Source organism: Mesoplodon bidens (genome assembly GCF_964165515.1).
Source record: "Mesoplodon bidens genome assembly, chromosome: 1".
Classification (NCBI taxonomy): domain Eukaryota; kingdom Metazoa; phylum Chordata; class Mammalia; order Artiodactyla; family Ziphiidae; genus Mesoplodon; species Mesoplodon bidens.
In genome coordinates, this window is record NC_138176.1 from 186,731,149 (window position 1) to 186,756,910 (window position 25,762).

General features: G+C 34.0%; 1 protein-coding gene across 1 annotated transcript in view; it reads right to left on the reverse strand.

Moving 5' to 3' along the window:
* Positions 1–357: 357 nt before the first annotated feature.
* Positions 358–25,762, reverse strand: part of ANTXR2 (ANTXR cell adhesion molecule 2) — a 163,768-nt gene continuing 138,363 nt past the window's right edge. The window contains exon 17 of the mRNA XM_081227933.1: positions 358–2,276. Within this exon, the coding sequence (XP_081084059.1) occupies positions 2,238–2,276 (39 nt within the window). The 3' untranslated portion in view covers positions 358–2,237. The remainder of the gene's footprint in view (positions 2,277–25,762) is intronic.

A 25,762-nucleotide genomic window follows, 5' to 3' on the forward strand; every position in this document is an offset into this window, starting at 1 on the left:
AAAGTATCATACAATTTCCATGATACTAGGCAAATTCAAAGGAACTACCAAAGAAGCAGCCTTAGCTTCTGTGTACCCTTGAGGCTCTTAAATTCGGGGTGTGCCCTGGTTGGAAATGAAGTCCCAATTTAAGAAAATCGCAGTAGGCCCTGCCCCAGATGAACTAAATGGGTATATATCTGGTTTCCAAGTCACACTTGCAAACATGGAGAATTAGTACCAACACTACCATTTGTGAACATAATGGACATTTTGGAACTGGATACAATTCTGTCCCTGAAACTAATCAAGACAATTAAATATTCAGCCAAACAAGGCTTGAGTTCATGTGGGCTTAAAGAAAAATGGTAGCCGAGGCACAGGTAAAATTTTATTTATGAATATGTAGACACATGACTTTGGATCCAGCCAGCCAGTGACATAAATAAACTTGAGCAAAAGATTCAAGCTAGAGGATATATATGTATACATATATCTATGTATAAAAATTTGTGTGTGTGAGCAAGGCTTATTGGAGCAGTGCAACAAATCTGGACACCAACCATCAGAATCACTCCCATCCTTTGAAATTTCCATTGAGCGTGCAAGGGGGATAATTATACTGGGATGCTCCAAATCACTGTTTCCATCTTGTGCACTCACATGCCCGCCAAACATGAAATGTTCGCCTTCTCCCTTCCAATGTGATGGTTGTTGAACTTATTTTTAGTGTCATTTGATAAGCCTTTGTGCTCGCAGAGAGACATCCCACTGACCCAGCCACTGGTCATTGTCTATACCAGTTCACATCAAAGCAGGCGCACTTTGTCAGGTTTCCAGTCGAATATCCATTTCGCATCTGAAGTACAGTATCGAAAGTGACTAGATCATTTGAGCTTTTTTCATCAGCTGCTGCCTTCTTCCTCCCCCACAGTGTTTCCGCTCACGCTAACATAATTTGGCATCGTTGACGTGACACGATGGTGGTTTTTCTAAAAAAATTATAATACATACATTTTCGATGTTTTGTGGTGGTAGACCCTCCTGAAAATTTAATTTATAAATTGATGAGAGGAGGCCTTTTTTTTCTCTCTACTGAATCACAACCAAGGTAGAGTGCCCCTCAAAATCCAAGTAATGTGCATACAGTAATAGGTCATTCAATGTCAAAAGGCATAAAAAAGATGAGCAAAATCTTCACAGGCTGCTGCTTGCTGTTGCCTTTAATTATATTAATTAAATTTTGAAATTTTCATGCAAAGAGAGTTGCTGGCTTGTGACGCTGAAGAGCCCTTGGAGACTTGGAGGAAGAAAATACCCTGAGCGGAAGCTTTGTGGTTACTGCTTCCTTTAAATTAAAAGCAAAACAAACTCCTAAGTATGTTTACAGATATTACTGCTTTATGTACTACTAAGCCCTAAACATAGAAAGAGGGGTAAATCTACCAATTCCAGGGACAAGTTCTCAAATCATGAGTCCATTAAGCTCCACTGAAGATCTCTAGTTAGAGGCCATCTTCTTGTGGAATAATGCTTTATTAATTTTCTTCTTTTCCCAAGTGCATAATGAAAGAAATGTGCCTTCAAAAACTAAAGGGCAAAATCTTGCTTGCTACTGATACCTTGAAGCATCCTGTCTACATTTTGTCATACATGTGCACTTTTCATTGTTAGAATGACAAGATTTTCCAGTCAGAAGCTTCCCGGAAGGCACATCGTGGTAGAGGACTTGGAAGGATTTTGTGATCTGACACAGCTATAAGGCAATAGACTCCTTTATTTGCTTAGCCTGGTGGGAGATTTCATACTCTGCATTTGGCTAACAAGCTTGCCATGTAAACACACAAGTGCCATGTTTCCATGTAAAATGCTCCTTTCTCCATTAAAGCTTCACCAGGGCCAATTGTTTTGTGCTCCCTCTTTTGATATCATCTTCATGCTTTTGTTTCTTCCTCTTTACACATTCAAAAAAACTTTCTTGTATAAACCACAGCATGTACATTAAAGTTCCTTTTTATTTTTAATGTCCTGAATCATGTGTTACCATTGAGTTTCATCAATTCCCATGTAGATGGCAGAACAAGAGTTTGAAAATGTTTGATGCAAGCAAAGCAGAAGGCAGAGAAAACATTTCCTGACTGAGAGGAATAAAGCCGCTCTTCCAAAAACTTCTGAAATGCACTTTGTTTTCTTTTGGTTGGAAATCGGCATCGTGAAGATGTACCATCTTCATACTTCTTGGTCTTCCTGCTTTCCTTTTACTGAGAGGGAACTCGAGAGAAGTTTATGCACCGGCCCTAGGAAAGAAACAAATCCTTATTGAGGTACAGAAGTTACTTTAAAAAGCATGAAAACACCTAGTTTTCCTACTATGATATAACAAGTGATTACCCAAGGTAAGGTCAATGTTAGGATGAAACATGAAGTCATAAGTTTTTATCTTTGGGTCAAAGCATGATGGTTCATTCAGACCTTTTCCACAGCAAGTTCACCTACACAATGGTATGGTAAAATTAGAGTGAAAAAAAGACTACAGAAAACAGAACTTTGTTATTGCTATTTAAGGAATAGCATTACTATCCGAGCAATAAAAATATCAAAGCCACAACCCTGTATGTTTCTACAATGTATTAAAATGGAAGTGTCCCATTTATACAATCTGGTGCTTTTAAAACTGATATAAAACTGGTGCTTCTAAAATGTATGCATGAGAAGTGTATTTAAGAAGTCGTAAGAGATTGAGGATAAGAAGTCAGGGAGAAAGGGAAGAGATGCCATCTCTTTGTGATTCCATTTTATAATAGGCTTTTACAACAGATTTATTAGCAATCTTGTCCACTGTTGTTGATCATTTCACACAACTGCACACCACCATTATGTGGTCTCTATAAATGGTGACTTTATTTGCATTCCACATTTCCAAAGAGAGTTTGCCATTCCAATTCCTTAGCAGTTCAATGAAGCTTGTTGAAACACATTGTTTCATATATAATTATAAATAATCTAAGAATTAGTTGAAAATAAAGTTTCCAATTAGTAATAAAAGATCCCCTTCTTCCCTCTCCTTGGTGTGACATTGCTGATGTCTTGTACCATATAAATCATGTCTAGATTCCTTAATAAGCCAAAAGGTAGCATATTGCTTTCTAATTTAGGGTCCAGATCATCAACCTATTGAGATTTTCCTATTTCTCATAATATCTGCTCTCTAACTTCATATTTTAGAACTTCTCTTTATTTCCCTCTAAATGTGAACAATACATTTGTTTCAAATATCTGGTACATCCAGTGTACATGGTACATTCAAAAGGAACAACAAATATTGTTGGAGAAGAAAGCCGGGAATGTAAAAACACGATTTTGGTCTATTTTCCTCTCAAAAGTGACTGTTCAACAAATTTGGAAATTTCAGAAATTAATGAAAAAACAGAAAAGCATAAAAGCAAATAGTTTACATTTACTCTTGCCTAAAAGGCAAATATTCATCAAACTATCTGTCTTCTAATAATTTTGGAGGTAACATTATTACTATAATTGTCAAATTTATTACTTACTTTGTTCCTAATGTCTACAAATAATATCTGTGCAAAAGAAAGTGGGAGAAAAGCATGGAGAACACTACCTTAGAATGAGCTAAAAATTCCTTGGTAATGCAATGGTCATAGGTCATGTACTCAGACTGTATTTTTATATTACCTAGAACCTTCAAAGAAGATTTTTAGAATGAATATTAAGTGAAAAGATACTCTTCTCCAGATTAGCTACATTTGGCATCATGTGCCAAGGAAACATTAAAAAATGTTATTCTCATGATATATCCCTTTTCTAAAAATTTTTTTCAGAGGGCAGGAAAATGACATAATTAATAAATATTTGGGCAAATCAGTAAATCAGTCCTTCTAAGCCATGACAGTGTGATAGTATAACTATACATACAATGAGAAATAGATTTTAACTATGAATATTAAAACAGTGATGAATATTAAAAATATTATCTTCTGGCAATTTTCCAGAATCAAACAAATATATGAGGAAATATATGAGGAATGACATTTTGACAACAAAGATATGCATTAATGCCATCTTTTCTTGTGTATTTATTATGGACCAAAAAACTAAAAGTTTTTTTTTTCTGCATAATTTTGAAAAGAAGTTACCATGAATTTCTACTTTTATTTGCATTTTATCACTAATTAACTAGATTTAGATATAAGGCTCTTTTTCAGACCATTTCTGTTCCACACACCAGATTAATCTGGTGACACTGATTCATTTATTTTATGCAATTGGAGGGTTTAAAAAGTGAAATTCATAGTTCACCTGAATTCTCAAAATCACTTCAACACCTAAATTATTCCAGACCTAAATTATTTTCTATTTCATTTGGTGTAGTTTAATTAAAGATCTAGCAACTCAAATGAAGAAAGCCCTATTGATTTTGACCCTGAGGTCCTTACTTCAGCTCTTCCAAAGCTTGGGATTAAGTATTAATCATCAGCTGCTGCATGTCTGTTGATTCAAGTACCCCAAAACCCTGGTACATGCAATATACACCCCCGTGTTTTAGCACACACATTGACAAAAACAACCAAATATCTCCTCACCTCCTAATCATGGACTCAGTGTTTTTCATTTTTATCAAGATCTGATAATGTTTTATTTTACAGGAATTTAGAAGTTGGTAACTTAGAGGAGTTCTATTCAAAAGTTACTTCCTCTGTTAAGCCTTTCCCAGCTGTCCCAGTCATGGGGCTCCTTCCCCCAAATTTCATCTCTACCACAGCCAAACTACATGACACCATAATTGTTTGCTTCAAGATCAAAAGGAAAAGTAACAGTGGTTAACTCTGAGAGTTCCAAAGCCTGAATATGTATCCCAGCTCTTTTATTTATTGTTTTGCTTTGTTTTGTTTTGTGGTACACGGACCTCTCACTGTTGTGGCCTCTCCCATTATGGAGCACAGGCTCCAGACGCGCAGACCCAGAAGCCATGGCTCATGGGCCCAGCCTCTCCGCGGCATGTGGGATCTTCCCAGAGCATGGCACGAACCCGTGTCCCCTGCATCGGCAGGCAGACTCTCAACCACTGTGCCACCAGGAAAGCCCTCTGTTATTTATTAACCGTGTGACCATGAACAACTTATGGTTTCCTCATCAATAAAATGGGGATTAAAAACTGGACCTATTCATGACTTCCCAGGTGGCGCAGTGGTTAAGAATCTGCCTGCCACTTCAGGGGACACAGGTTGGAGCCCTGGTCTGGGAAGATCCCACATGCCACAGAGCAACTAAGCCCATGCACCACAACTACTGAGTCTGTGCTCTAGAGCCCATGTGCCACAACTACTGAGCCCACATGCCACAACTACTGAAGCCCGCATGCCTAGAGCCCATGCTCTGCAACAAGAGAAGCCACTGCAATGAGAAACCCGTGCACCACAACAAAGAGTAGTCTCTGCTCGCCACAACTAGAGAAAGCCCACGTGCAGCAATGAAGACCCAGCACAACCAAAAACAAACAAACAAATAAATAAATAAATAAGAAATAAGTGACTAATCACAATTTAAAAAAAATGGACCTATTCTTAGGACTGTTATAAAGATTAAGTCTGTTAATATAGATCTATAAAGCACTTAGAACAGTACCTGGCACATAGTAAACTTGCAATTAAAAAGCAGATAGTTATTATCCATCTCCCCTCTACGATGTCATTGCACAGTGTCTAACATAGAGCAGACTTGTTATAAATACTCACTTAGAAACAAGTGGATGGATGGATGATATATAAAAGAATGAATACGTGATGACCAGACCTCTACTGGGGGAGGAGCCAGACCTTAAAAATGGGAAGATAGTAAAAGTATGAATTTGAGAAGGAAAAAAGAGATTACAAAGGAGAAAAATAAAACAGTGGAAAAGGAGAGAAGACAATAAGGAGAAAATAGAAAAGAGTAGTTCTAAAGAGAAAAGATAGGTAAAGAATAATCAAGAAAAAAAGAAACTATTGGCCAAAGGAAATTTTTATTTAGTATTCCATCAGGTACCTTACTCCCAGGGGATTATTTCATGCTAGCTGCTACCATCCACTTACCAGAACATTCTAAAATCAAGGCGACATACCCTGGTTGCAAGTGGCTGTGATTAGGAGTCTGTGGCCCTTTGAATACTGCTCAATACTATCTTACAAAACCCATCAGTATAATGCCAATTATGTTTAAGGTCAAGAATGTTAGGCTGCTATTGATATCATGGCAAGCAGTCTAGGCCAGAACACAGCAGAGCAATTTTTATTCACAGGAAATGGGATATGACAGGGTTTACAGGTCTGCCATATCCTCGTGCTTACAATGCCTATACAATAAAAGTATGTTATCAAGGTAACAAGCAAAGTAATGTAAAATAACTTGAGCATACAACTCATCATTGGCTGGTACAGAATGGAAAATATTAGTAGTAATAGTGTTTATTTTTCTGAGACTATTTCACTTTAATTACAAATAATACAAGCTCTGAACATTTTTAAAAAGTTAATTGAATAGGTTAAAAACAAACCATTCAATGCAACCTAAATATACAGAAATATACATAGAGACATAATTTTAATACTTTACTCCCTATATAGAGGTTAATACTAGTATCAGGTAACAGGACTATATAACAGTCTCTAAAATAAACCACTAAACTTGTAATATGCTAAAACAATGAACACAAGATTTCTGCTAGCAAGAGTTAAAACAAATGTGTAACATTAAGTTTGCTTTATATTTTACAACATACTTCAAAAAAATTTGAATTCAGGTGGCATAAGTGTTTAGGGAATAACAAAACATGTAATATAAAGCATAATTATTAATGTGGAGAAATAACATTAATTTTCTCTATATTTTCAAATTTTTAATTAAATATTTTTTTAATAATTTTCTTGACTTAAAATCATGCTCTAATCATGCATCTAAATTATGGGTAAAATCAAAGTATACTGTTGTCGTGATGCTTTAGGTAATGCCCATATTATTTATTCAATTAGGCAATCACTTCAACCAACTTGAATTTGGTATCATGCCATATAAGTCATAAATTTCAACAATAAGAACATATAGCCAATGTAAAATTGAATTAAATGAGTATCTTTAGGACTGCATTAGTTTAAAAATGAACGATGTATGTATTCATTCTTTTGCCTTGGGAATATAGAATTCCTTGGATGCAATGAAATAATTGTAAAGTTTATCCATTTTGTATGACATAGAGCTTAGGAGTAAAATTTCTTAAATATTAAAAAAATTAAAGTTAGGTAGAACAAATAGAATTTAACTACTGACTTTAGATTATAGCCAAGTACATTTAAAGTACATTAATTTTAAAATTGTGGTAATTCAGATAATGACTGACCAGGTTATAATTTACCTTCTCAACATATTAAACAACTAGGCAAATTAACTATAAACAAGATTACTATTGGCATATTTACCTACTTAAATAAGTTGTAGAATATTAGAATTATTTATATATTAATAATTGACATCATTGTATTGTAATCTAGGTATGACATTTTATTTGCCTAATAAAAATTATGGTTAAAAAGAAATAAAACTGCCTCCCATTGAATGTAAACCATATTATGCAACCTTATATTGAGCAACATTGCCTAATTAGTGAGCTTCTGTGGCAAGAAAAGAAGTCTCATGCATTGCTAAGGAAAATACAAATTGGCAAAAACTATATATAAGCAACATATGTAATAATAGTCTTTAAAAGCTTATATTCCTTGACTCAGTAATTTCATGTCGGGAATTCAGCAAAGTATCTGTAAATTAAAGTATCTAGACAAAGATTTCAAAATGTTTACCATGGGATTTTTATAATATGAAAAATATAATCAGTACATTTATATTTATTTCTGTCTCACAATCAGAGAATAATTAAATTATGATTAATCTAATGGTTATGTAGCCATTAAAACAGAAATTAAAAAAAATTTAAAGATGTAGGGAAATGATAAGTGAAAAAATGCCAACTTGTATATATATGTAATTATAATTATGCAATGTATATCAAAAGAGTAAAAGACAAGACTAAGAGACTACACCAAACATGGTATGAGTAGTGGAATTGCATACTATTTCTTACATTCTACTTTATATCTTTTCTGTATATTTATATATTTGATAGCTTAAAAATAAATTTTCAAAGACCAAATTCAATCAGCAAAAATGCAGCCTTTTCTAAACATCTACATTTATGTTTTTAAAAGTCATTACAGGAACCAATTGACTACTCTCAGGAATCATCACCATCTACCAACCATACCAAAGTTCTTCAGCATTCATTGTTCCCATAGGTCAACTCATTTACTTGTCTCTAGGTTGTCTTTTACAGTTAATATCCTGATGAACCCATGTGTATGCAGTTCTACTCAAGAGTGCGTGAGTATGGCAGAAGCCACTGATTAATAAATTTTATAATCCACAATCAGCATTTTCATTTTTATGGTGCACAATTCTAAGAGTTTTCATAAAATGCCTGTTCAAGCATTTGTCCAGGCTGCAATCAGCAATCTTATTTTAAAAAGTGTATGTGTGTGTGTGCATGCATGCATGCATGTGTGTGTACATGTGCACACGTGGCCTACCTCAAGACCTGTGCATATTGGAGTTGACTATATTTAAATAAAAATATAAGGTAAATCTTTAATTTTCATACAACATCAAACTTTCTAGTGACATGCATGGTATCTAGGGTATATATATATATATATATATATATATATATATATATATATATATATATATGTACATACATGCACACACACACATATATATCTGCACTCAATCAACAACATAGAATATTTATACCTCAGGCACTTATCAATAATAATTTTTGAATCCTTTCTCTCCAGATCAGTTGGCAAAACTATCTTTGAAAGTGAGGTTCTAAGTGAAATGCTAGACATTGATTTCTCTAGGTCAGTGTTTTTTTTTTGTTTTTCATATTATAGTCCATGAAGTCCTGGGAGTTCTACAAGGTGCATCGGGGACCACTATGGCTGGAATGGTGCACAAGAATGGAGCAAGCAGGCACATGTAAGCCTCCCTTAGTCCAAACCAAGAAGATGCACTCTCATCTACCCTTTAAAATTGCAGTTCAGTATAATATTTTGTTTTTGTTGACCCTAAAAATGTGGTTTGATACCTATTATTCAAGCTATTCGTACTTATGTGAAGCCAGATCACCAGTAAACTGTCAATATAACTGGACTTGGTTTCTTTACTTTCCTTTAGAAATATCTTCCTAAATAAATCTATGACAACATTACAGCATTATCCCCTCAACTTTTGGTCATATCTAGAACTCACATAAATTTTGGTTACATACAGAGAATTTTGTAGTTTGGAAAATTGCTATTGAGGATGTTGATATTAAGGGATCAATTCTGAGAGTTCAGAGCTATCTAGGAAAAAGCATGTCACTTCTGGTAAGCTCATGTGCTTCCCTTTTATTATATAATGCCAATTACGTAACTTAACCTTTCTCTTTGTGCCTTGACTTTCAAAAAGCTCAGATTTACATCATGTTCTAAAAGCATTGCTACTCTTAGTGTACATTTTCTGGTATAGCTATCTTAACTTTGGCCCATGATTATTTCTCTATTTTTATCCTTAACTTTTATTGTATATTTTTTTCTCAATATTTCTCTACAGGTAGATTAGGTATAAGTAAATGGAAACTAATATATATTTCTTAATTTTCAACTTTCTTACTCACAAAGACTCCACACTCATCTAAACCTTTAAAACCCTCCAACAAATGTATTACCTCAACCTCTACCTTATACAAAAGATCATATAATGTCTAATTCCCTTCTTTGCTGTCTTTTCTTATTCTGGTAAGACTTACTGAGGTATTGTTCAGATAGCTGATGTCAAACAATGATTAATTTGAATTTAATCTTAACTAAGTTAACACAGATAATTAATATGAATTTGAAGCTTATACATGAAAGCATGCTGAAACTATACTATTCCATAAAATCCCAAAAGTTCTTCTGCAAGAATAAATCCCCTATGTCTAAAGACTGAGAGCTTAACTTCATTTTCTTTGACTGCTAGGAAAAATAAGCACAATATGATTCTTTATAAACTATAAATGTATTTATATCTCAATCCATCTCTTAGAGCAATGGTCTGTGCAAAGGCTTTACTCCATTACTCACCTTCCATCAGTATAAGAAGGAACAGAATATACCAAGGATACATCACAAACAGAACTCTAGTCATAACAAAGGCTAAACTCACAATTAGAACCTGTCAGTTTTAACTCCACTTAAGTGATTTTCAGGCAACACCAAGTATCTATTAGAGTAAGAAGTTAATTGACATTTCATTGTTGGCAATACCTTCTCTTAGGTCTCATAATAAGAGACCTAAGAGTAGGGGTGGAAAGTTGGCGCCCAAAATAAAAATGTCCAGTGCTGTTACTGTTCTTCAGTTAACTAAACCAAGAGATAAAAACTAGACAACAGTAGGAACCAATATATTTGCTGTTGGTTAAGTATATAGACCCCAACTCTGTTGCAATATTTGAAAATTGATTTTGCCAATTCATTTTCACTGTGGCCAGAGTAGCATTAGCCAGAGCAAGTACCACATTTGCCATCTCTTGAGCATTAAAATTCTGCAGGCATTAACACTTGCAAGCTCTTTTACTAGCTATCTGCGCAGGATATATTTCACTGCTATAACTGTAATAGTATTATGCTCACTTCATAAATATCCATTGACAAGCTGAAGCATACAACTGCACTTTGGTTTAGACTTTTCAAACATAGATAGCTGATTTATTTATATCTCCACTTTAAAAAAGACTTTACTAAACCTTCATGCTTTGTGCAACAGTGAACAGTGATTCAAATTTAAAATTGTATACAAAGCAAAGATACACAAGGAAACAAACACAAGACAATTCAAGAGGTCCAGGAAATCTCAAGTATCAGGAAAGAATGTTGACTTGAAAACACAATAGGCTCTTTGAGTGAAGATTTCCTGTACCAACTGGAGGTACAGTGTGAAGAGAAGGCACCTACTATTCTCTCTCTCTCTCTGAATGTCAGAAATTCTTGAAAGGTTTACCTCATTTTTTTTAGTAAAAAGACAAGTTAGTAGTCCTTACATATTTAATACTAACAGTATAATAGGACTATGTGCAACTATCAGCAATATATACATATACAAACATATACATATGTACATACATATACACACAGAAAGAGAAATATATATACATATATGTATATACATATATAATATATAAAAGAATCTGTGTTATCCTCTGCTTTAAAAAAAACTGAAATATTTTGAGCTGAAATATAAGTTCCATATACTTTTTTCTAACGGAAGCTCAACTTATAAATGTTCCACCTTACAGTGGGGACAACACACCATATGGATATTCATTTAATGTCATGAAGGGAAGTACTGAGTTTGCCTGATAAATTCACCTTCAAATTTTTTTCCTCTTCATTCTCTTATGGCATCTGAAAAATGTTAGTGACTATATACATACTGTTAATATTTATTTTGCAAATAGCTATGTACCTTTATTATTTTGAGATTCAGGCATATATTTTGCATTTAATGAAACATCTAACTCATGCTCCATAATAGTAAGATATGAAGGCTAAAATTGCCTTCACTAAGTGCAAGGCAGAACCCTCCCAAAAGCTGGAGACATAGCAGGAAAGCTGAGAGAGACCCCTATATAATACATGACATTTTCCTTGAGACTAAAGAAGTAGTCAACTGAAGGCTAGGGAGAAAAGCAGGAGGGTAGTGAAATAATTACCTTTTCAAAGACACATGGGGCCTTCCCTAAGGGAAAGGAAGCAGCCTATTGAAGATTTGGGGAATGGCAAGAGGAACGAGAAAAATAGCCTGAGAGACACAGGGCCTTCTTGAACCACATGTCAGTAGCCTGTTGAAACCTGGGAGGAAGAGAACTGAGAAAGAGCTCTCCAAGACTCATGGGGCCTTCTGAGAGTGCAAGGAACAGGGCCAGTCAAAGACTATAGGCAGGAAATCAATATGGAAACAGGTCTCTCAAAGTACAGAAAGTGGTGGTTGGTGGGCATAAGGAAGGTATGGTCCTCGTAGCTGAAGAGCAAAGAGAACTCCCTTGCAACCAAGAAGCTCATAGGTGGGTTGTAAAGGAGAGAGAGTCAGAGACAGAGACAGGAAAAGGTAAAGAAAGAGAGCTCTGTTAAAAGAAAATCCCTGATCTTACTCTCAAAATTTTGGAAAGCAGTAGTGAACTAAAAATAATGAAGATGGCAACAAACCAAGACCCAGCTCAACCACAGATTAGCAACATGACAGAGGAAGGGTACACATCTTTCTAGAAGTAAATATTATCTAGATTAGTCTCTATTTTTTATGACAGTGTCCAGCATAAAATCACAAATTATGGTACACACAAAGAAGCAGGAGAATATAACCCATAATCAATGGAAAATACAGTTAATATAGGCAAATCTGCAATTAATAAAAAAGGACTTTAATATAACTATGATAAAAATGTTAAAAGTTCAATGAGAAAGGTGGACAGCATGCATAAAAATATAGTGAATTTCCACAGAAATATGGAAACTTTGAATAAGAACAAAATAGAAAAACTAGAGACAAAAATGTAATACCAGATATAAAGAATGTTTTTGATTCATGTAAAAATATACTGAACATAGCAGAAGGAAAACTCACTGAACTTGAAGGTAGGAGAATAGAAATTGTTCAAATTGTAAAACAAAGAAACAAATAACTAAAGAGAATCTGAGACCAGTGGGACAATATCTAATGGTCTGTCACATGAGTAATTGGTGTCCCAGAGGAGAGAAGAAAGAATGGGGAAGAAAATTTTGAAAAAAATAATGGCTAAGTATTTCCTAGAATTGATGAAATGCATAAACCTACAGATCAAAGAAACGTAATGACCTTAAGCAGGATAAATACATAGAAAACCTTATCAGGGAACATATAATAAAACTTATGAAAGCCAAAGAAAATCCTAGGAGTATACCTCTCTGTCCCTCATCATCCCCCAGCTGAAGATATTCTGTACAGAGAAAACAACTGTAAGCATGACAGCCAACTTTTTATCAGAAATAATGGAAAATACAAGACAGTGGAACTCTCTCAAATGCTAACTGGGGAGGAAAAAAGTCAACCTAAACTTCCGTATCCAGAGAAAATACCACTCAAGAAGGTAAGCAAAATAAAGACATTTTAAGACAAGCAAAACCTGACATAATTTATCTGCAACAGGCTTCAACAACCACGAGTGCTAAATGAAGTTCTTGAAACTGAAGGAAAAGACACTAGATGGAAGCCTAGATGTGCAGGAAGAAATACAGAGAAACATAAGTAAATATGCGCATAAAAATGAAATATAAATATATAAAAGAAAATTTCCTTATGACACTGATTACAAAAATAATAATATCAAAATTAGGAAAAATGTATTATTGAATTTATATCTTATGTAGACTACAACATATGATAATAAGAGCACATAGAAATAGAGGGGTAAATGGAAGTTAGACCATGGTAATATTTATATATTATTTTAAGCTAGTATACTATTGTAGACTGTGAAAAGTTAAAGAAGCATATTGTTATCTCTAGAGCAACCACTGAAAAAGAGCACAGAGGTATAGTTTAAAGAGATAATAGAGGGGATGGAGTAGATTACAAAAAAATATTATATTAATCCAAAAGAGAGCAGAAAAGGAGAAACAGAAGAACAAAGAATGGGTAGGACAGATAGAAATAAAATACAGTAGACAAAAGAACTGGAAATAAATTGAAACAAATGAACTGGATACATAACCACATTGACAAAAGAACTACTTCAATGACTTAACACAGTATTGTGTTTGTATACCAACTACAGAATATAATTTAAGGATAAAGAGACCAGCAAAAAATGTTTTATTTCATTCATTAGTCTTAATTTTACTAATACTATTTTATTATTAATTTGTACCTATATATATTATAGGATAGAGCAAATAAGTATTTTAATATTGGTAAGGCCAAGATTTTTCATGTAAGAGAAAAGGGATACAAGTATAAATTCAAAAACATTCACCATTAAGATCCTTTAATGCTAAATCAGAATTAAAAGTATACCATAGGGTTTCCCTGGTGACGTAGTGGTTGAGAGTCCACCTGCCAATTCAGGGGACATGGGTTTGTGCCCCGGTCCAGGAAGATCCCACATGCCATGGAGCGGCTAGGCCCGTGAGCCATGGCCGCTGAGCCTGTGCATCCAGAGCCTGTGCTCCACAACAGGAGAGGCCACAACAGTGAGAGGCCTGCGTACCATAAAAAAAAAAAAAAAAAAAAAAAAAAAAAAAAAAGTATACCATTAACTCATGATTTTTTCCAAACTATTGAATTTCTTAGTTCTACATGCTGAAAATGCTTAGAAGCAATGAAAACCCAATAAAAATTAGCACCCCTAGTATCCAAATGTGTTCTCTAAATACCATTATCTACTAAAAACATCTAATGCTCCTTGGAGTTGAATGGTTTATTCTACTTTTGAAACAGAAAACGTAAAAGATGAGTTTGGGACATATTATGCCAAAACTAAAGAAATTTATCAAAGACTAACGTGCACCATGTCAAAAATATATAATAATCAATATGATGAATCAGGCTTTTACAATATGGTTTCTCTGATCAAACTTGGCATCACAAATAGATGCCAATCTATTTGTAGAACAATCGGTGTGATGTGTTACCCAGTGCACAGCACCACTTATGAATAATCCATTCCAAAAGAAAAAGGTGATTCTGAATCACAGCAAGGGGGTAGAGAATGTCAGTATATATGATCATGTGTGTGGCAGACCAGTGCTGGAGGTGTTGTAAGTTTATAAAAATGTTCAGGTGGCATAGAGCAGAGATTATAAGGAGGTCAATGAAACTATGACTATCTGGGAAAGAATAATTCTGGTAGAGAAATCAACAGGTGCAAAGGCCCTGGGGTGAAAGCGTCTTTGACATATCTGTAGACAAGTAATCCAGATAGTGTGGCAGGAGCAGACTGAGCAATGAAGAAAGTGGAAGATAAAGTCAGACAGGAAGCAGAGAGCCTATGATGCAAAACCTTGTAGCAGTAGCTGTTATAAATTCTTTTTTAAAAGCCAACATCTGGATCCCTTCTCATCTCTTTCACAGAAGACTGAGATAAGATGTTAAGTGATTTACTCTTCGAAGTACTTAAGGCCAACACACACACACACACACACACACACAAACTTTCTCTCAGTCTCTCTCTCCCACACACACTCAACAGACAATCAGAATAAAAACCCAAGCTCGAAACATTCTGTCAAATAATGGCTAACTTAGATAAAAATTAATCCATATTAATTATTTAATTATTACTTAATCCATATTTGAATTATGTATTTAGATAAATGTGAGACAAATCCAAATGAAAGGTTTATTATATCACTACTCTTCAATCAGGTGGGGCATATATAGAATAAATTAGTTGACTCAGTGTGGAAGAATGATGCATGAAAATATTAATTTTCACTTGAGTATTTCTAGACTTAAAATTTTAACCTCAGTTGTTAACATCAGAGAGCAAAACTTTTACATGCAATTAATTTGTCTTTTTCCTAGGAAATTAGGCATTGAGATATTTGTTTGTCTTATCAAACTGCTTTAGGCACATTTAAAGAGAAACACTGAATGCTTATACATCACTATCACTGAAAAACATTTATTGAGACATTTTACTAATGTATACGATCCTAGGAATGCAATGATTTCTCTCTACCTAAGTTTAGTTTCTAAGAATTAAATCCTCACTTTTGGGACTCTAAAACAGTGTTTTTTGTCCCGGTTTAAAAAAAAAAATTAATACCTAAAAACATGTTGATGAACTCAGCCTGCACATGATTTCATTAGCTATCTCTACTTAAAAGTATTCACAGCTCTTTGGGTCATTTGTCAGAGAGCTAAATTCCCAGTTAATTTGAGACTAAGACCAATCATTTAAGAGCCTCTTTCAAAGAAAAACAAATATTAAAAACTTCAATTTAAGTTTTAAAATTAATACTTGATGGATAATACCAATTAAAAATACCTTAAAGAAATGTACAGTTTTTAAAGCTTCATTTTGAAGGGTAATTATAGATAACTTTCTAGATTATAAATGAAAAAAAATTATAAAAAATCCACCTAATGCTTTATCTGGAAAATTAGTTACTGTGATGCTGTTTTCTTTCAGCACAGCAAGTATTTAGTGAACTCATTCCAGGTATTCAGTCCTAATGTAAGACGTGCATATGTATTCAACTTTTGCACAACAAATTTATGCTTTAGGTATATATTTTTTTATCTTTATTGGAGTATAATTGCTTTAGAATGGTGTGTTAGTTTCTGCTTTATAACAAATTGAATCAGTTATACATATACATATGTTCCCATATCTCTTCCCTCTTGTGTCTCCCTCCCTCCCACCCTCCCTATCCCCCCCGCCTCTAGGTGGTCACAAAGCACGGAGCTGATCTCCCCGTGCTATGCTGCTGCTTCCCACTAGCTATCTATTTTACGTTTGGTAGTGTATATATGTCCATGCCTCTCTCTTGCTTTGTCACAGCTTACCCTTCCCCCTCCCCATATCCTCAAGTCCATTCTCTAGTAGGTCTGTGTCTTTATTCCTGTCTTATCCCTAGGTTCTTCATGACATTTTTTTTTCTTAAATTCCATATATATGTGTATGCTTTAGGTATTTTTATTACATTTGGTAAAACCAATTTTAAACAATTGCTGCACTCATTTTTATATTTAATAATGACATACAAATCCCCAAAGTCAGGATTTCATTTTGAGTATTTATTACAGACTAATATTTAGATGTATGATATCAGATGATATATGCTTTTCTATAACACATAAGTAATGTGGATTAAAATTCTTCACATTACACTTCTACATTCTAAACTGCTAGAGCAGCAGGCAAATGATTACAATTACTGCTAAATTTATACCAAGGAGAACAAAACTTCAAGCAGCACCTTAAATCCTTTATACTAAAATTAGGTCAATAACAGCATAAAGACTATCCCTGCTTTTATGTGTACATGCAAGTCTGAACGTGCCTTTCATATATAGCCACAGGGATTTATATTGCAAAGATAGATGCCACTGTGACCCAGATGCCACTGTGACCCAGATGTCACTTCACTTATCAATGAGTATACAATGGCACTTAGTGGGAATCCCTTGCTTTTCTCACTATGAAAAGAAACTAAACATGAATTTTGTCCCTTGACCAATACAGACATTCCTAGCCTAAATAACAACTCAACTAACAAGACTGACTCTTAAAATAATTGAGGTAATATTAAGCCATCTCTAGAGAAATTATCTCCCTCAAATGGAAAGAATAGACTTTCAAAATTTAAACATTTATACACAGATAAACATATAGATACATTCAAATAAGTAGACAAACATGATTGTGATAGTGTTTCAGAATACTAATTACTTATTCATGTGTAATAAGTTACCTCTATATACAAATGACAGTTTGCTTCTTTGGCCATAGAACTCAAAAATGTTGAAGACATGTACATTTAAGAGTCAAACAATTAAAAATGGTTGGATTTGATTATTTAATTTCCATTTGATTGTCTACATGTAATTATTCAACATAAATCCCAGATCCAGAAACTGGAGTTTAGGTCTATCTACAAGTCAGGTATTGGGTCTTGTGTTAGGGTAAATAGATGATTTATGGATGGTTGGATATGTAGATAGGTAGATAGATATTGATAAGACAAATAGATAAACAGATAGGAAGATATATAGATAGACAGATGTGAATATAGAAATAAATTTTCAGTTAGTTCAGAAAAACAAATTCTGATATTCAAAGACAAAATGATTTTCTAAATTAAAAATAATATAATTAGCCTAATATCCTACTACAAAATATAATTAGATTCAGATGATAGCAAAATTTGTTCAGCAGTATAACAAATCTTTTAATTTTTTTTAACAAAAAAAAAATCTTAAGTATTTGTTTAAACTCTATCTTCTTTCCCAACTATTAGTTCCATGATCGTTTTTTTCATTACGATTTTGTAAATGCTTAGGACAGTGTTCACCCTACAGTTTGTGTTTAAACATATTTGCTGAATTAATGATAACTACTGGGTTTGAAATACTAAATTTGATCTATGCAGCTAACGTCTCTCTAAAACATGTAATTGATATTGATAATAGATATTCATATGAATATTGAGATAGTTCAGTCTAATTACATGATGAGTAGTAAGCTATAAAATAAAAGACAGTGGTTCACTTGCCTACACATATAAACACAAAACTATAAAACTACACTTCAGTTTTTGCTAACTGACTTGTAATTAAGCAATAGTGGCAATCGTTCCAGGACAAAAGTCTTCCTGGCTTATTTTGTGACATGAATATTCAAGCAGTCCTAGAGGTCTCCTTTCCTATATGTCAGCCCAATGCTAGGCATAATAGGGAAATGGCTGAACTGGAGGATAGAAGTGTTCTAAGCTGGAAAACAAGTAGGCATGAGGGAGGAACTGAACGTGATATCAATTTTAAATAGAGAGCAGATGGTAGGAAGTGAGGTCTGCTTCAGGCTTGAAACCTCCAACAGGCAGAGAAGATAAAAGTATGTATTCTGAGTCCATTATTATTCTTAGATCTAAATACAACACATGTTTGACAAGCAAGAAGTGGTCATCACGAGTAACCTAACCACATGTAAACATGTCATGAAGTACTGAAATAGTAAATCAGTGCCCAATTAATTAATTGATTTTGTGGGTGTTTATTTTCCCTTATGACTCTGTTATTCCCTGTCAAAGAAACCAGTATTTGAAGAAACATGGTGTTTCTTCACACAAGTGGCATACCACTTACTATCTCTACGTGTGTCAATAAAAATTCCAGAGACCAAGTTATGTATCAGGAGGAATTATTCTATATTTTCTGATAACTAACATTAGATTTGAAAACAATACAGCAAAATTCATGCAGGTTTCCCAAAACACATATTTTTAAAACCCTCTTAAAATTGATGACACTTGCTGACAAATGTGAAAGTTTAATATTTAGTTGATACTGAACTCTTTATCAACAAGTAGAGATTTGGGCTTGAAAAGAATGAAAACATTCTTTAAAAGAATAAAATATGACTTGATAAATCAATTACAGTTACTACTTATTTAAAATTAATGAGAAAGTCTTTAATCTTCAATGCATTATTGGAGTTGTTCTTCTGTTGGTAAGAGATTATTAGAAAAGTATTCATTCTATGGCAGGACTGGTAAACAGAACATTCTTCAGAGTCAGGAACATGAAAGGAAAAGGCAAGAAACTTCCTTTTGCAACTGCAAAAAATCTAGTGTTCATAAAGCTTGCTTTCTTTAAGTTCAGTCTCTGTCACACTTTTAAAATATTACAATGAACATTCAATCCCAAAACCTTACCATGTTTCTTTAACTGAAACAAAAGAGAGGCGCTGGTAGTCATGCATCCGTAAAACAGAACAATGAAAGCTGTGCTGAGCTGTCATACTCTAACCTACCATCCCACCATCACAAATAGAAATGCTATGTGAGATGACAATGTAATGTGTGGTTTGAATGGCATCCCTGGAAAAATCCAACTGCAGCAGCACATTTTTAGATTTAAATGAGGAAGATGGGTCATTCTAAATATATATCATTGTACTTTTTCTTCAAAGTCAATACCTATCTTTAGAACTTAGAGAAGACTGAATGAATGAAATATGCTTGTATTGGCAAACCCCAAACCTGGACAATCATATCAGCATTTTTATTCAGTCTCTACTGACAACATCAATGCACCTTGCAAAAAGAAAGCCAGATGTTCCTCCTATATGGTGCTAGTAAAAGTCTGTTTTACAGACTTAAATTATATTCACTGTTTCTCTTTTTTTCTAAATGATGATGGCATTGAAGCCTTTGATAATGAAGAAAACATATTTTTATGTGGATTTTTGGTACTTCTAGCTTTAAATATAAAACTTAACATATGTTTAAGACAGAGCATATGGAAATAAGAAAAAAGCAAATCTGAAATCCAGGCACAAATTTTACTTTATAGTAATTTCAAATCATACCAGTTATTGAGACTCAGAATCAACAAAAATATAATCTCTTTGCTATAATCATACTAACCTTCAAGACTTAGAATTTCCACAGTTGATATCTCATTGTTCAGGTTCTACAAAATTCATCCCAGATTTTAAAAGGATTAGATCAAGAGAGTCCTTCCCTTTGTGTGACTTGGGGCCATTTTCTTATTGAGCAATATTAAAAATAACACCTTTACAGATAAGCCACTGAATAAGTTAATTAGCAGCAACCAGTGAGTACTACCAGTGTTAACAACTTCCATCTATCCACTTAACTGCATTATTACAGAGGTGATGTCCATGAACAAGTCAGTACTGAGCAAAGAAAAATTTAACATCCTTCAGCAGCTATCTAGACAAGAAGAAATTTTAAAGCATTTTTCTTTGGTTGCTTTTCACTTTTATGAGAAAAAGACAAATTTTACCTAACAAAATGATCTTACAATTTACCACCAATCAGTGTGTTCTTAAACAATCACTTCAATGTCCTATGTTCTTTACCTTGGGAGAACTGTAGACTTAAAATTGATTCAAAATTATGGTTTTGGAAAACTTTCAAGATGGACAAAGGTCTGCTGAATTAACAATGATTGATATGTGTTGAATAAATCAACCAATATTTTTAAACGAGAATTTGAATACAATTTATTTAAGAATTAATCATCTATTTATCATTCATATTTTCTTGTGCACGTGTTTGAGGGGATTTAGTTAACCAGAATATTTGTTACCAAAACATAGCAATCCCAATCATGTCTATTAAAAAAAAGTTCATTAAACCATGTCATCAGTGAGCTAGGAGTGTGTCTAACTTGATGTCCGAAGGTTGTAGTTACAACCTTATCATTTTACAAACCACATGTCAACTTCCATCTAGAAGTTTTAGCTTATGTGGCTGCAAAGATGAGTGAGACTGTTGCCATACTGAAGCAAAAAGAGATTTGATTTTAAGCTTAGAAAGGAAAATGAGAATTTTTAAAGATCTGTAAAGACGTGCATGTGAAAGTAACAATTTTATTTTTAAAATATTTCAATTTCAGCAAATGTGGAGACAGCTAAACATAACATGTCTGTAGATATTTTTAAATGAACTAAGAAGTTCAACTGTGTTTCTTATATGGAAAGCTGCTATGAGGTTACCACAACTTATAAGTCTTTTGTCTTTTTATTCTTATGCTAAGCAAAATGCCTGAGTTGGAAGTACATGCCACCTGTTTACAAGCAGGAAAAAATAAGTGGAAAAGTAGAAGCTAAAAAACAAAACTGTCATTATCCCACTTCACACCTCTTAGGATAGCTATTATCAAACAAACAGAAAATAGCAAATGTTGGAAAGGAGGTAGAGAAATTGGAATCCTTATGCATTGCTGAGGGATATGTAAAATGGTGCATTGTGGAAGATAGTATGGCAGCTCCTTTAAAAATTAAAGATAGAATTATCATATGGATCCACTGCATATGTACCCTAAAGAATTGATGGTAGAGAGTCAAAGAGATATTTGTACACCCATGTTGACAGTGGCACTATTCACAATAGCCAAAAGGTAGAAACAACCCAAATGTCCATCCACAGATGAATGAATAAACACATATGGTATATACATATAGTGGAATATTACTCAGGCTGAAAAAGAATGACATTTTGATACAAGCTACAATATGCATGAACCTTAAAAACACTTTGCTAAGTGAAATAAGACTGACAAAAAAGGACAAGTATTGTATGATTCCACTTTTATGTGGTACCTAAAATAGTCAAATTCATAGAGACAGAAGAAGAAGTATGGTTACCAGAGGCTAGGGGGAAGGGAGAATGGGGAATTATTGTTTAATAGGTACACAGTTTCAATTTAGAGCGTTGAAAAAGTTCTGGAGATGAACAGTGGTGACGGCTACACAACAATGTCAATGTACTTCATGGTACTGAATTTTACCCCTAAAAATGGTTAAAACTGTAAATCTTATGTTATACATATTTTACCACAGTAAAGAATTATTATTTACAGGATTTAAAAATCAACTGAATTATTACCGTAATTTATAGATTATAGTGATAGATGAATTCAAGATATAAAAAATCAAGGGGCTTCCCTGGTGTCGCAGTGGTTGAGAGTCCACCTGCCAATAAAGGGTACACGGGTTCATGCCCGGTCCAGGAAGATCCCACATGCAGCGGAGCGGCTGGGCCCGTGAGCCATGGCTGCTGAGCCTGCGCGTCTGGAGCCTGTGCTCCGCAACGGGAGAGGCCACAACAGTGGGAGGCCCGTGTACCACAAAAAGAAAAAAAAAAAATCAAAAAGTTCTCATAGACCAGTAATAATTGTTAGGAATATTATGGAAGATATGTTTAAATAAAAATATTTATTAATTTACTTTAAAAGATATAACAGACTTTTATTATACATTACTAATATGTGGTTATCTATGTATATATTTATCATAATTATTTTATCTGTCATGATAGTCAATGCGTTTTAATGATGGCATGAAAAAAATAATTATTGCTTAGTATTTTTGCAAGAATTGAATTTTGTATATACTACTATCTGAATCCCAGTAGAGTGCTAACAAAGTCTTGACTATATGCAGTAGTTGGGAATAAGTAATTCAGAGTGGAACAATTATCCTCGTAATTGAGACTGGGAGACAAAGGTGCTGCTGGTTTTCCCCTAGCTTCTGTTCTGTTCCCTCAGCCATTCAAGTTGGCCCTTCTCCCCTATTTGCCTACCATCTGGTGGACATAGGTGACAACCATTGGGCTCACAGACTCGGCCATCAAAGACAAAAATATAAAGATTCTAACTGTTAATGAAAGAATAAAAGTTTTCATTAGTTGTCCTTCACGTTGCTGCCACCACTAATTTCTCCAAATGAGACAGGACCCAGTGCCTAGGACCGGAGCAACTACTATGGCATTTCTTTCTCCTAGTGCTAACTTTGCAATACCACTGTGATTCTGAAGACCTTTCCAAACTGATACATGGTTAAATATCCATAAAATAGTAAAGCATAGAAACCAGTTACAATCACTTTTAAAAATATAATTTGAACCATAACCAACTATATTCTACGTGAATATATCCAACAGTTTTCTGACAACAACAGCAATGAAAATTATGACTAACCATTATACAATTTAGTCCTTATTTACCAAGTGCTTTTCTATGGACTTTGTAAGCACTGGGGTTATTTAATCATCACTCCTATGTGGCAGATATTAATATCCTGAATTTATAGATGAGGAAACTGATGCTTGGAGAAGGCAAATCCTTTACTTAAAAGTTCATTGCAAGTAAACAGCAGCTCCAGACCCAGGAGAGTCAACCTCTAACACCCATAATCATCACCACTAAAGCACTAATAAAATTCTGTATTTTGTATATATGTATAGATCTTCTAAAATTACAATAGAGATGATGAAATATTACTGGATGGGAATATAGGGAAAATGCCTACATTTATGCAACTTAAATCCAGTGAGAATTCAGAAATTAAATACCTTATAAATTGAATCTGAAGAACGTTATGAAAAGAATTATAAATTTTTCAAAAGGAACTTATATGAGAGAGACCTTACATATTTATGACCATAGAAAATGAACTCAGATCTTTAGCACCTGCACAATACAAACTAGTATGTAAGGATAGGTGTGGATCAACTACATTAAATCCTAAAGCTCTACTTACTTTCCATTTAGAATGGAACTCTTTTCAATAACATACTCACATTTCTATCTTCCTACACCAAGTTGTCTGCCCATATTCTCATACCCAAGACAAAGCTTCATAATGATGAATATCGATGAGTATACCAGAATGTAGTCCAGCAATGTCCTTAGGGCATTCTAGGGAATGTGAAGCTGCTTCTTCTTACATTAAACAAGTCCGATTGCAGTGTTTGTCTGAGCCTTGTGTCCATCAGTTTTCTCATTCTCTTCCTTGCAACTCCTTCCTCTCATTACTGTGATATATCCACCTTTCGCAGCCCCTGCCCCCATCTCTACTGTACTGCTTCTAATTTGCCACAGGTATGGAAACCAGATAACTAAGTCCACTGAAAGTAGGTATAAGGTAAAAACAGATAATAGTGTAAATGAGCTGGGACTCTTCCACATCTATTTTTACTGATCAGATAATTATTTATCTATTTATTTCCATTTACAGCTCTAAAGTGTGTTTTAGGCATGAAAGTTGCTGATCTTTTTCAATACCATACAGTTTAAAATGATATATTCTCAGAAAGCTTCTACAGAATAAATTCAGTACACTGATTATATGTTCCATACTCTTCCTACATATCACTGTAATTTTCTTAAGTCTTGATTTCAACACATTTACCAAAATAGAGTTCAATTCATGCAGTCTACCAAATCTGATCAACAAAACCAAACTTACATTATGTATATTCTCTGTCATAGAAGAAGTATTCATATATTCAAATTGTACATAATTTTTCTCAACTCGAAAATTTTGCAAATGTGCTTTTTTGTATTTCCTTATTTAAATACTTGGTTTTAACCTCGTTTGCATATCACAGGCTGAAAGTAAATAGCTATTTTATATATATATATATATATATATATATATATATATATATATATATATATATATATATATATATATATATAATTTTTTTTTTAAGAGAAAGCAAATGAGTAGGCTTAACTTTATAAGGGTTGAAGTCAGGGACACCAGCTGCAAATATTTTATCCTTTCCTAAATTGCACTTGTGCCAACAGTGAGTAGAATAAATGCTCTAGGATCTCTCTCATTCTCCCTCTCTCTCTTTCTTTCACTTTTACTCCCTCTCTCTCTCCCTCTCTCTCTCTTGCCACTTTCAGATAAATGCCAGTCATTTGGCCAGGGCTCACTCACAGAAGGTACAGCAGGCACAGATGGTACTAATGCATAAATGTAATCTAGCAAAAGAATGTCAACGCCAACCCAGAAAAGGTTCCAAATAACTGCAGTGCACTTACAGGAAGTCTGTGATTGGCAAGGTTAAAGCTGCAACTGTAAGAGCTCACTATTTGTTCCCAGATCAACATTAGATATTCTTGAGCAAACGAGCATATTTAATTTGTTTTATTTGCCACAAATGTATTAATTTAGATGGTATTTAGATAAGTGATATATCCTTAGAAATAACACTAAATGAGGATAATCTAATTCTTGCAACTGTCTGAATGAATTCACAAATTCATGTGCATCTGAGTATCTGTAGCCTCTTTCCAGCCATTCTCTATTTCCTTACACCATTTTGTCTTCTTTATAGCTCTTGCTACCTGAAATTATCGTGTGCCTATTAACATACGAAAATGTCTCCCCTATTTACTCTCATTCATACCACTCTTCAAAGAACTTCACATTTCATAGTTATTTTAAATATTTGTTTTCTGTCTCCTGAGCTAAACTCCACCGGAAGAGAGGCTTGATCTATCTCGTTCACTTGTCTCAGTGCAAAGTAATAAACTGTTGACTGAATGAATATTAAAGAAGAAAGGAGTGAATAAAGGCACTCATGTGTAACGTGTGCTTACACATTAAATAACAGTATTCTGATATCCA